The following is a 12,765-nucleotide window of genomic DNA, read 5'->3' on the forward strand; positions in this document are numbered from 1 at the left end:
ACCATTGATGATATTAAGCTTCATTAATTTCAGATGGTGGCTGTCAGATGTCTACATTGCAAATGTACACTTCAGCCTTTGTAATTAGTTGGCAGTCTTGAGGTGATTCTTTGGTGCTATGGTCCCAGCCTGCTCTCCAAAGCCTTTCAGTCAATGCTTTTAGTGGCCACTTACGGGATATTGAAAGAATCATGCTCTTCTAATTCTGTTGTATTTTTCTGCATCTAGTAGCTGATATTTTAAAGTATCACTATGGATTCATGGATATGTTTATTTAAAATATAATCATGTACAGTCATTTTCCTTGATATTCAAATTGATACAGAATTGGTCAGAGGAATCCCATGGAGAGTTTTCTGTAGGTGTAACTGCTCTAGATTTAGATCTTGCCTAGGCTGCATGATGAAGGTGAAATAATATGTTATCTTGAAATACATTTCACAAAATGTGTAGTAGCTGTATACACCTTTTTCCACAACTCAGCTTAAAAACATAAAGATGCAGATTCTAGTTCCAAGCTCTAATTTTGCTCTGATGAAATTTTTTTCTTCACATTTAAATTTTGTGAAATCAGAAATTGGATCTTCTTGATCTGTTCCCAGCACATATTTTTGGAATAAAAAATTAGTAAGTCCTTAGAAATGGAGAGTGAAGTTGAGGCATGCTATACAGAGACCAACTGGTCTACTTTTCTGTAACCAAAGTGTTTTCTGGGATGTAATACTTCCAGCACTAAAACTGGGAATGTCTTGAGCAACTGGGATTAGTTGTTTATACTATATGCAGGTATGTGAATTACTTTCCTCTCTTATGCTATTTTAGGAGAGTCCTATGGGGCAGGTTTTCCTTATTATATATCATCAACCCGAGGAAGAGTTTTTGTAGAAGAGGCTTCTAATGAGATATTCGGTAATAGCTCCTGATTATACTGGGAGTAAGATGAGAGTGTTGTATGCACCAGAAAATCCAAATTTCTAGCAACTGAATGTCAAATATTTCCTGCATACTTTCTCCCACAGTGGTGCCAAGAAGAGTTATTTGTAACAAACATGAAAAAAGCATTTTTTATATTCTTTGTCCAAAGGATGGCAGGCAGTATTTTCTTCATTTTCTAAGACACAAGTTCATCAGGTTTAGCTGTTAATTATAATTCTCCTAAGAAGGAAGGTGATTCTATGTTAGAAAGTGCAAGATGGGTACACAGAAAACTACAAAATATTGTCAAGAGAAGCCTAAGAAGAGGAAAGGTTTTTGTTAACTCGAACATACAAATGCTCAGTATAATTCACATTGCTGGGATTTCCCCTCTGCCCTCTGTGATTCTCTAGTGGGGTTTTGCAGTATTTGTGTATTTGGAAACACTAGGAATGATTGCAGACTTTGAAGAGAAGTCTCCATTCCAGCTTAATACTTATTTCAATTTAATTTTATGACTATAGATACATATTTATTGTTCATCACATACAGGGATGGCATAGAGTGACTTGAGATAATTAATGTGCGGTGACTCTGAGCATCTTTTTTTTTTTTTTTTTAGCATCTTGTGTAACAGTGTTACAGATCATTACTTCCTGATTACTTGGTTGACCACAGCATCTTTTTCTGTTTATGAGTACTTTGTATTTTGTCACTAAGTACAATTAAAAAGGGATTGCACCCATGTCACACAAAGTGGGTGCTTTACAATTGTGGGGAAAGAGGACAGTCATGTGCAAGGGTCAACATGAGCATATAAATGAATGAAAGTATAAAAAGACCTCCTTTCAAGACAGGGAAGTGCCTTCAGGGGAGTCCAGGTGAAAACAATGTGTGAGCCATCCTAGGGCATTGACTGCTATATACCCCAGGTTGTCCAGTGAGGTAGGCATGAACTTCCCAAGAGGATTGGTTAGTGCTCTGGGAACACTGCAAAATCTTACCACACTGTGTTTGGAGGCATTGGACATGGTCCCACTGGAGAGAGTGTACTGCTCAGACTCAGCTTTGGTTTTCCTGATACCTTTGAACCATTTCTTGTATTGCTCTCGGACCTGCAGAGGCAAAGCATGCTTGGGTCAGCTCATTTGAGGGGACAAAAGAGGGGAGGAGTCCCAGGTGGGATCTGGGCAGTGATACCTGATGGCTGAGGAGGCAGTACACCAGGAAGATGAAGACACCCTGCAGACTGTTGATGATGGTGAATAGGTAAGCCATGATGTGGGCAGCTGGACCCACCTGCAGGATGCCCAGGCACCACGTGCAGCCTAAGATGAGGAGCTGAGCTGTGGCTTTAAATGTCAGCATCCTGGGTAGGAAGAGAAAGGAGGCTCATGATGCCTGCACAAAGAGCAACACAACCAGAGCTGGTTTCATATCTACTCCATGGATGCTTCTGACTGAGTTGTGATCGACTTTGATCTTTATTGTCAATGATTCCCTAAAAAGAAACACTATTTGGGTCCAGGATGGCATTTTGACTTGGACTGAGGATTGTGGTGACACTACAGAATGTGAGTCTCAAAAAGCTCATGATGTTTCATGAAGACCCCCAATTTTATTCGACCAACATTACCCAGAATGTTCTGTGCACCTGGCTTTAGGCTGGGGTCAGGGCATTCAACAAAGACAAGACTTCTATTCTTGCAGGTCTTAAAGTCTAGTGGAAACCCAAAAACAAATGATCACTTATACCCTTTACAAAGTGAGTTACTTCTGCTCAGGTCCAATCTAGGGCGGTTCCTGTCCTCACCCTCCCCATGAATGAGCCAGGACACGCTTTGCCCAGAATAGAGGCCACTGATTCTCTGCAAAGTTGAGGAGAGCAGAGGACATTCCAAAACTCTCAGATGATGTGATATGTGGATGATGAAGCTGAGTTCACTGGGTGCAAGAGAAGGGGAAGGCAGAGGGCAGAGCATGCATGAAGGTATGGGCATGATGGGGTGGAGTGGTTCTGGAAACTGCTATGTGATTTCCTGAATGCATTATAAGGGTATGCATGTTCTCAGGATTTTTTTCATAGGGCCATAGTAGCAATCCCTGCTTATCAGAACAAAGCTGGTTCTCTCTGCAGCTGAAGTAGTTTATTGGTGGGGTGTGCACAGATGGAATGTTTTTGGCATGGGTGTCAGTAACAAATCACAGAATCTGAGCTGGTGGCCAAGGAGGGTGGTGGCACCTCTCCTCCAGTCCGCTAGGGAGCCCTGTGAAGGGACATCAGAGCCTTGGAGCCAGGAGGATAATGCTCTGTATGGGGGGCGGTGTGTACCTCTGACCCATCCTCACCTTGTGTTCCGGAGGGTGGATACATCTCTGTTGAGTGAAGAGAGATTCTTTTTCACAATCCAAAAGGTCATCAGAAAGAAAGCCAAATTTATCTGCAGAAAACCCACAGATATATTACCTACACTCCACATCTGGCAAAATTTCCTCTTTGCTCACCCAACACCTAACCCAGCAAGGAAGATTTGAGTTTCAAACAGTCCGAGAAAAGCAGACTAAACACCCAGTAGTAACTCAGACCCATGTCTGTCCCGTAACTTCGATGACCACTTCAATGCAATTTGCATGGGAATTCCGAATTTTAGTCCTGACAGTGCCATGTCTCAGGAAACACCTTAGTCCTGGTTTTACAATGGGAATTCCTGCCTCCTGGGAGCCTCTCATCATTCCTGGGGCAACTGGAATGATTGCTCATCCTGCCTTTAACCCTCCTGATACACCTGGACTTTGAATGATCCTCAGCTGGGCAGGTGGGCTGCTCTGATATCATGCACTACTCACGGAGAAGATGGTGCAGATGGGGCCAAGGAAGGTCCATATAAATCCCTTGTCTGTGTGGAGCCAGCACCTAAGAGAGATGGAAAGAGATTCAAGAAAATATGGGCCTTGTGGATAAAGGATTAATAAATAAACATCTCCCTCACCTCCTAGTGTTTCCTCCTGCTTCATTCATTATTTTATTATTGCTTTTTTTTTGGTTAAAACATTAAATATACTTTCCTAGCAAACTTTAAGTATATAATACACTATTGTTAATGATATGTACTATGTGCTATAGATCTAAACTTATTTATTTTTATAGAACTACAACTTTGTATATGCCTTTGATGGTGGCAATGGTCATGGGTATTAGCCCCAAACTCATCAGGTTGTGTACATTTAATTACATACATCATTTTACATGTCAATCACACCTTATTAAAGTGGTCTTTAAAAAAGATGAGTTCCTTTCAAAAAGCTCTTCTATGTCTTGGCTCCCAGGTATGCTGGCAGAAATAAATATAATTTTTAAAAAGAAAATAAAGGTATTGATCAACAAATTATGTTCTTTGACAAATATTGAGTGTCTCTTCTATGTTAGAATCTGTGCTTGGCTCTGAAGACCCAGTTGGATTAGGGTAGCGTGGTCTCAGTCCTCAGGGGGACATCAGTGATGTGGGAGGATCAACAATTAGCCCTTAGATAAAATCAAGATGATTAGTTTTATGATCAAGTATGAGGAGCTCAGACACCTGCACCCCGATGTTTATAGCAGCAATGTCCACAATAGCCAAACTGTGGAAGGAGCGGTGGAACGGTGTCCATCAAAAGATGAATGGATAAAGAAGATGTGGTTTATGTATACAATGGAATATTCCTCAGCCATTAGAAACGACAAATACCCACCATTTGCTTCAACGTGGATGGAACTGGAGGGTATTATGCTGAGTGAAGTAAGTCAATCGGAGAAGGACAAACATTATATGGTCTCATTCATTTGGGGAATATAAATGATAGTGAAAGGGAATAGAAGGGAAGGGAGAAGAAATGGGTAGGAAATATCAGAAAGGGAGACAGAACATGAAGACTCCTAACTCTGGGAACCGAACTAGGGGTGGTGGAAGCGGAGGAGGGCGGGCGGTGGGGGTGACTGGGTGACGGGCACTGACGTGGGCACTTGACGGGATGAGCACTGGGTGTTATTCTGTATGTTGGCAAATTGAACACCAATAAAAAATAAATTTATAAAAAAATAAAATAAAATACTGTGTCTAACATGCAAAAAAAAAAAAAAGTATGAGGAGCTATGAGGACATGTAGTTGGATCCATAACTTGGTCCAGAGTATAGGAAATCCAGATACTTGGGAAGGGTTTCCCTGAAAGAACTGAATTGTATTTATGCTGAGGTATGAGGGATGAGTAGGTATATAGACAAGGTGAAAATTTTGGACCATGGAAGAGATGAGTAAAAAAACACAAATGAAACAACACAGTGAGCCTGCCCCAGTGGTAAGGCTCATGAGTACTACATACTTTATTCCTCTTGCGGACACAGGTACTCACATGCCCACAGGTCAGGCGTCTCAAGAACACTCTGAGAGCAACGACAGAGTTGGACTTCAGCCCCAGAGAGGGTTGCTGTGAGTGAGGTGGGAGGTGTGAGGGCCAGGGAGAGGGTCAAACGGACCCAGCAAGAAGCATCAAAGTGAAGCTGTGAAGGGAGGCGTTGGCAAATTGCAGCCTGTGGGCCAGGGTGGTTACCACCTGCTGTTGTAAGTGGGTTTTACTGGAACACACAGTCCTTCCCTCCTGGATTGTCTGTGACTGTTCCTGTGCTCTGATGACAGAGCTGAGTAGTTGCAGCAAAGACCAGAGGGCCCACAAAGCAAGAAGTCTTGATTATTTGGCTCTTTATGGAAAAGTTCCCTGACCTAGGGAGGCTAGCTGGCCAGGGCTCGCTGATGCAGCTGAGTACTCATGTCATCAGGATAGGTGTGTGTTGTGAGTGCCAGACTGCATGTGACCAACTCTGCCATCAACCAGCTGTGTGACCTTGGCCATGTTAGTGAATCTCCTTGTATCTCAGTTCCTCATCTGTATAATGGCTTGATACTAGTTTCTACTTCATAGGTTGTGGGGAGATGATTTGAGCTGACACACAAAACAGTGACTGTATATCAGAAGTTGTTTCTAGATCTTAGCTGTGGTCAGTTACTTCATCATGCAAATGACCCTCTGTTTCCTTTAAAATTAGAAGAGAGGGCAGCCCAGGTGGCTCAGCGGTTTAGCGCCGCCTTCATCCCAGGGCGTGATCCTGGAGACCGGGGATCAAGTCCCACGATCCCCACGTCAGGCTCCCTGCATGGAGCCTGTTTCTCCCTCTGCCTGTGTCTCTGCTTCTCTCTCTCTCTCTCTCTCTCTCTCTCTCTCTCCCCCCCCCTCTGTGTCTCTCATGAATAAATACATAAAATCTTTAAAAAAATAAAATTAGAAGAGAGTTTACACAAATCAATGCCATCTATTCATTTCAGTTTTACTTTCTGGAGGATAAAACTGCCCCTTAATCAACGCAATGAATACTATATTAATATATATTTACTAATACATATAAAGCTATTTATATTATAGACTGTATTCATTAATATAAAATAGCTATTAATATAATATACACTTAATATTTATTTATTTATTTATTTGTCTTGAATATAATCCCTTTTATTTCAGCCTTTCTGCTTACTTCTCTGACCAATTCCAGTTTTTTTTCAACTCTAGAATATATGTAAAGCCATTCAAAATTGTTAACTAGTGTCCCCGTGGGCAACAATTTACCAACTAGAGTACAATCTTTCTGGAATGCTCCTTCTATATTTAAAATAATGAAATCTAAAAGATTAAAAACCATCACCTCATTTATCTTAAGTAAAGATTAATTTGTAATCATTAAACACCATTAATGTTATATTAATGTACAGCTATTAACATAATGCACAATATTATTTAAGTAGATAATTATTAACATACTTTATAATAAACATTTAAAATAATTACATCCTAATGACTTAAAAACAATTATTTCAGTGAACACAATCTTTCACCAGGTAGATGTTTTTGGAGTGGTCATTGACCTTTTCTCTGCCTATCATGATCTGATGGAATTAAATCATTATTGGTTCTATGATGGCCATGGTCATGCTGGAGAAGAGGACAGTGAAAATTTGCACTTACCGGGTGGGTGTTCCATAAAGGTGAGGCCTGGATGCAGCAGAAATGGCCACAATTACAGCCGGGACTCCGTAGCCCACAGGGAACATGAGCTTCTTCATAAGCGTGCTCACACTGGAGTAGTTGACCACTGTCAGGTTGCGTGCAGTGAGGAAGAGGTGTAGAGCCTCCAGCAGCATCCAGGTGAAGGAGGCCAGGTAGAGATAGTGTAAGGCACCCGCAATGATGGAGCACAGCACCTGGGGGAGGAGAAAGGTGCCACCAGGAGTGATTGTCAGAGAGGAGGGTGGCCCCAGGACCTGTTCCATACCTTGCATTGGAGAGAATGCTCATATATATGGTGGAGTTGTCAGGAGAGGATTTGTCTTCTAGTTCGTTAGTCAATGTGGAATAGGCTATTTACCCTTCAAAATATCCCTGGGACCCAATATTATTTTATTAAGATATCAATGCAGCACAGCTCCATGAACTGAGCATCCTCTGGGGCAGGGCAGGGGCTCCTTTGAGACTGTGTCAATACCTTGATCTTGGTCTGGTCAATGGCGATAAGGAAGAGCAGGTGGGCCAGGAAGAGGCAGATTGAGAGCTGCAGGTGGAGGGAGGTGCTGGTGTTCTGGATGGCTTTGCACAGCAGGAAGGTAAGGGCTGCCAGGAGGAGACACAGCAGAGAGAGGCTCAGCCCCATGTAGGTGATCACAGCCAGCACGGGATCATCCTCCTGGGATCCAGCCAAGAGAAGCAAAGACATCACAGTCACATTTTCCTGGTCTGGGGTAATGACTCTTCCATTAAATTTTTTTTTTTTTTATTTTTGTTGTAGCCAAATCAGGAAAGAAGGAGGCAGGTAAGTTTATGTTTTTGAGTAAGTTCCTCCAGGATCAGAATGCTAGAATTTTATGGAAATCTGAACTGATTAACTCAGTCCTTGGAAGTGAGGAGTAAGAGTCCTTACTTAAGACAAAGCTCTGGAACCCCCAACGGCTTATTTTACTTTACAGATCACCTAAGTAAGTCTTTGGTTGTAATCCAGAGGAAGTAACCAGTTCACGTGGCCAGGGGAGCAGGCAAACATAACTCCTAACCCACTTGCACTCACTGGCTTTCCTGGCCCCATTGGACCTCTGCCACCACGGAATCTTTCTTAAGGCCCCAGAGAGCCCCTGTCTACAGGCTTCCTGTCCTGAAGACCCCTGTGATAAGCAGAATTTTAATTTGGCAATGATAGAATGTGTACACACAGTTTCTTTAGTTAAAGCCATTTGAGGTGCTGCTGTGAAAGGATTTTGGAGCTGTAATTCCGGTCCTGTGTCTCTAAGAGAGGGAGTCTATTGTGGGTGGGCCTGGCCTAATCATGTTAGCTCTTAAAAGCTCTGGGCACTCCAAAAGAAGATGCAAAATTTGAGTGTTTGCGGTGAGAGGGCTCCTCCTGCTGGCCTCTGGTTAAAAATGGCAATACACTGTGTAAGAGCCCATGACAGAAGGAATGGAGGTAGCCCCTAGGGGCTGAGCAGGGTCCCCTGCTCACAGTTTGCTAGAAAGTGGAACCCCAGTCTTACAACTGCAAGGAACTGAAACCTGCCAGCAACCAGGGAGCTCACAGGAGGACCCTGAGCCTCAGAGGAGGATGCAGCTCTGGCTGATTTCAGACTTGTAAGACCCTGAACAGCAACTGAGACACACCATGACTGACTGCTGCTCTGAAGAAACCACAAGATATAAACATCTGTTTTTTTTAAAAGTAATAGACATGAGGTGCAGCCCCTTTCGGGACTCTCACCTTCACATCGTAGTGGGCCATGAGGACGGCAAAGCTGCTGAGGTGGGTGCACTGGCAGGTGGTGCTGGTATCTCTACTGTTCACCATTGTGCAGCCTCTGGTGGACCAATGACCAGATCCATTCTGACTGTGCTCCCAGAAGACACAGAACACCTTTTGTGTTGGCCCAGGGGTCACTGACTGTAGGAAAAACATAGGTGGGAGTTGGTGGTTCTGGTGCTCAGAAATGCTTATCCAAAGCTGGCTTGCAAAGGGCTTTCCTGGGGGAATGATGCACTCATGGGGGACCTCCCGCAGAGCCTCAAGGCTGAGTTAGGCAGCGAGGCTGTGCCCAGGACCCAGGCTCCTTCCACATCCACAGCCCCATGCCATCAGCACTCACATGGTGGGAGAAGATGAAAGTGACGGGGGAACTGAGATTCTGGGTAACCTTGTTGCTCATAAATGCAGAGATGACATCTGAGAGCAGGACAGGGGAGGCTTCTTGCAGCGAGATCTTGTGTGCCCCATGCAGAACTGCCTGCTTCTCAGGCTCCACGACCAGAGGGGCTTCAGCCAGCAACTTTCCCATCCCCGGAGTGGAGATGAGGCCCACCACAGAAGGGCCTGCAGGACGAGACCGATGTTGATATCTTGCGGTGCACAATGAACCCCGTCCTCCTCAGATGGACTCTTTGTGGTCCCACTAAAGCCCCCTATCCCTTTACTCTTCAGTTCCCTGTTTGTCACATCCTTTGGCATCTTGTGAGCTTCCTCCCATCTCGGCCATTACCTGAGTCACCAGAATCATGCACCACATCCCAGTTCAACATCATCTTCACCTGATTCTGACTCAAGATGACATTTCTGTCTCCTTGCTCCCACAGTTTCAGGGACAGATCTGTATGATGTCAGAGTTATATAAGGGAGTAAGTTAGTATTTGTGGCTGTAGTGGTTGGTATAATATCATTTTATGTGTGTATATAGATATGTTTTTCTAAAAATATTTAATACATTACATAAATCTATAATATAGATACTGTATATATAATATAAAAATACACAAAAAATAATATATGATATGATGTTGAATATTACATATTGTATAATTTATGGATGCACACATAATATATAAGTATAATATAGCATATGTATATTTTAGATATCATATGTAATTTTAATATTTTATTTAAATTCAACTTGCCAAACATTATATGGTCTCATTTGTTTGGGGAATATAAAAAATAGTGAAAGGGAATAAAGGGGAAAGGAGAAAAAATGAGTGGGAAATATCAGAAAGGGAGACAGAACATGAAAGACTCCTAACTCTGGGAAACGAACGAGGGGTGGTGGAAGGGGAGGTGGGTGGGGGGTGGGGGTGACTGGGTCACGGGCACTGAGGGGGGCACTTGACGGGATGAACACTGGGTGTTATTCTGTATGTTGGCAAATTGAACACCAATAAAAAAATACATTTATAAAAAATAGTGAAAGGGAATAAAGGGGAAAGGGTAGAAAATGAGTGAAAATATCAGTGAGGGTGACAAAACATGAGAGACACCTAGCTCTGGGAAATGAACAAGGGGTGGTGAAAGGGGAGGTGGGTGGGGGTTTGGGGGGACTAGATGATGGGCACTGAGGGGGGCACTTGACGGGATGAGCACTGGGTGTTATGCTATATGTTAGCAAATTGAACTCCAATTAAAAAAACCATCACAAGAAAATAAAACTATAAACCAATCTGTTATGAACATAGATCCCAAAATCATCAATAAAATGTGAGGAATAATTTTATGCAAGATTGCTCAAGACTTGTACATAGAAAACTGTAAACCATGTTCATGGGTGGAAGATTCATTATTATTATGGCAGTAGTCCTCTCAGAGACGTACAGATTCAATGTAGTCTCTAGCAGGATTCCAAAATAGTTTTAATTATTTAATTTTGCAGAAATGAAAAAGCTCATCCTAATCTTCACAGGGCATTGCAAGTGGGCCAAATACTGAAAACTATCTTGAAAATGAAAAACAAAATTGGAGTACTTACACCTTCTAATTTCAAAACTGATTACTAACCTACAGTAATCAGAACAGTAGGGCACTGACATAAAGAGAGTCACACAGACCAGTAAAATAGAATTGAAAGTCCAGAAACAAACCCATACATCTCTGGTTCATTAATTTCCAACAACTGGTGCCAAGACCCTTCAGTGGAAAAAGAGAAGTCTCTCAACAAAAACTGGCACAACAAGTCCTGGCACATCTGGCTGTCCACACACAAAAAAGGAAGCTGGAAAAATTAATTCAAAATGAGTCAAAGACTTACATTTAATTTTTTAAAAATTTATTTCATTTTTTAAAATTTAAATTCAATTTAATTAATATATAGTGTATTATATGTTTCAGAGGTAGAATTTAGTGATTCATCAGTTGCATATAGCACCCAGTGCCCATTACATCAAGTGTCCTCCTTAATGCCTATCATCCAGTTACCCCATCCCCTACTGCCCTCCCTTCCAGCAACCCTCAGTTTGTTTCCTATAGTTAAGTGTCTCTTATGGTTTGTCTCCCTTCTTGATTTTATCTTATTTTATTTTTCCTACCCTTTGCCTAAGTTCATTTGTTTTGTTTCTTAACTTCCAAATATGAGTGAAATCATAAGATATTTTTCTTTCTCTGACTTATTTCACTTAGCATAATACTCTCTAGTTCCATCCATGTTGTTACAAATGGCAAGATTTCATTCTTTTTGATGGCCAAGTAATATTCATTGCATACATATATATACATATATATACAAACCACATTTATATAATATATAATATATATATATAACATAAATATACAAAACACATTCTCTTCATCCATTCATCTGAAAGACCTACAATTTATGAGGTAAAACTAGAACACTTCGGAGAAAACACAGGTGTAAATCTTCATGGCCTTGGATTTGGCAATGGATTCTTAGGTATGACACCAAATATCCATTTCGCAAAAGAAAAAAAAAACCAGAGAAAATGAATTTCATCACAATGGAAGCATCTATTCATTAAAGTGAAAGACCATTGAGAAAGTGCAAAGACGGGATCCCTGGGTGGCGCAGCGGTTTGGCGCCTGTCTTTGGCCCAGGGCGCGATCCTGGAGACCCGGGATCGAATCCCACATCGGGCTCCCGGTGCATGGAGCCTGCTTCTCCTCTGCCTGTGTCTCTGCCTCTCTCTCTTTCTCTCTCTCTCTCTCTCTCTCTCTGTGACTATCATAAATAAAAAAAAATTATAAAAAAAAAAGAGAAAGTGCAAAGACAATCTATGGGAGTGGGAGGAAAAATTAGTGGATCATATGTGTCATAGAGAGCACAGCTGAACTCCAATGTCCATAGCAGCAATGTCCACAATAGCCAAATTGTGGAAGGAGCCATGATGTCTTTCAATAGATGAATGGATAAAGAAGATGTGGCATATATATACAAGGGAATACTACCCAGTCATCAGAGAGGATGAATACCTACCATTTACATTGACATGGATGGCACTGGAGGGTATTATGCTGAGTGAAAGAAGTCACTTGGAGAAAGACAGTTATCATATGATTTCACTCATATGTAGAATATAAGAAATAGTGAAAGGGACCATAAGAGAGAGGAGAGAAACTGAGTGCGGAAAAATCAGAGAGGAAGACAAACCATGAGAGACTCCTAACTCTGGGAAACAATTAAGAGGTTGCAGGAGGGGAAGTGGGTGAGGGGGGTAGGGTAACTGGGTGGCAGGCATTAAGGAGGGCACATGATGAGATGAGCACTAGGTGTTATACTATATGTTGGCAAATTGAATTTAAATAAAATATAAAAAATAAAAGAGTCTACTATCAGAATACATAAAGAACTCTTACAGCTCAACAACGAAAAGCCAAATGAATTAAAACATAGTCAAAGGACTTGCATAGACATTTCTCCAAAAAAGTTACACATATGTTCAACAATTTACAGAAAAATATGTGAAACATCATTAATTATCAGAGAAATGCAAATCAAAACCACCATGAGATA

General features: G+C 41.7%; 1 protein-coding gene across 2 annotated transcripts in view; it reads right to left on the minus strand.

Moving 5' to 3' along the window:
- Nucleotides 1-253: 253 nt before the first annotated feature.
- LOC121494289 (adhesion G protein-coupled receptor E2-like) overlaps nucleotides 254-12,765 on the minus strand; it is a 32,260-nt gene continuing 19,748 nt past the window's right edge. For both annotated transcript variants that reach the window (XM_041760548.1, XM_041760547.1), the window contains 10 exons: nucleotides 9,514-9,621; nucleotides 9,124-9,347; nucleotides 8,742-8,921; nucleotides 7,485-7,682; nucleotides 6,968-7,203; nucleotides 3,763-3,829; nucleotides 3,265-3,356; nucleotides 2,116-2,284; nucleotides 1,920-2,030; nucleotides 254-1,155 (listed from right to left, as the gene is read on the minus strand). In XM_041760548.1, coding sequence (XP_041616482.1) covers nucleotides 1,141-1,155; nucleotides 1,920-2,030; nucleotides 2,116-2,284; nucleotides 3,265-3,356; nucleotides 3,763-3,829; nucleotides 6,968-7,203; nucleotides 7,485-7,682; nucleotides 8,742-8,921; nucleotides 9,124-9,347; nucleotides 9,514-9,621 — 1,400 coding nt within the window. In that variant the 3' untranslated portion in view covers nucleotides 254-1,140. The remainder of the gene's footprint in view (nucleotides 1,156-1,919; nucleotides 2,031-2,115; nucleotides 2,285-3,264; nucleotides 3,357-3,762; nucleotides 3,830-6,967; nucleotides 7,204-7,484; nucleotides 7,683-8,741; nucleotides 8,922-9,123; nucleotides 9,348-9,513; nucleotides 9,622-12,765) is intronic.

Source organism: Vulpes lagopus, chromosome 7 (genome assembly GCF_018345385.1).
Source record: "Vulpes lagopus strain Blue_001 chromosome 7, ASM1834538v1, whole genome shotgun sequence".
NCBI lineage: Eukaryota > Metazoa > Chordata > Mammalia > Carnivora > Canidae > Vulpes > Vulpes lagopus.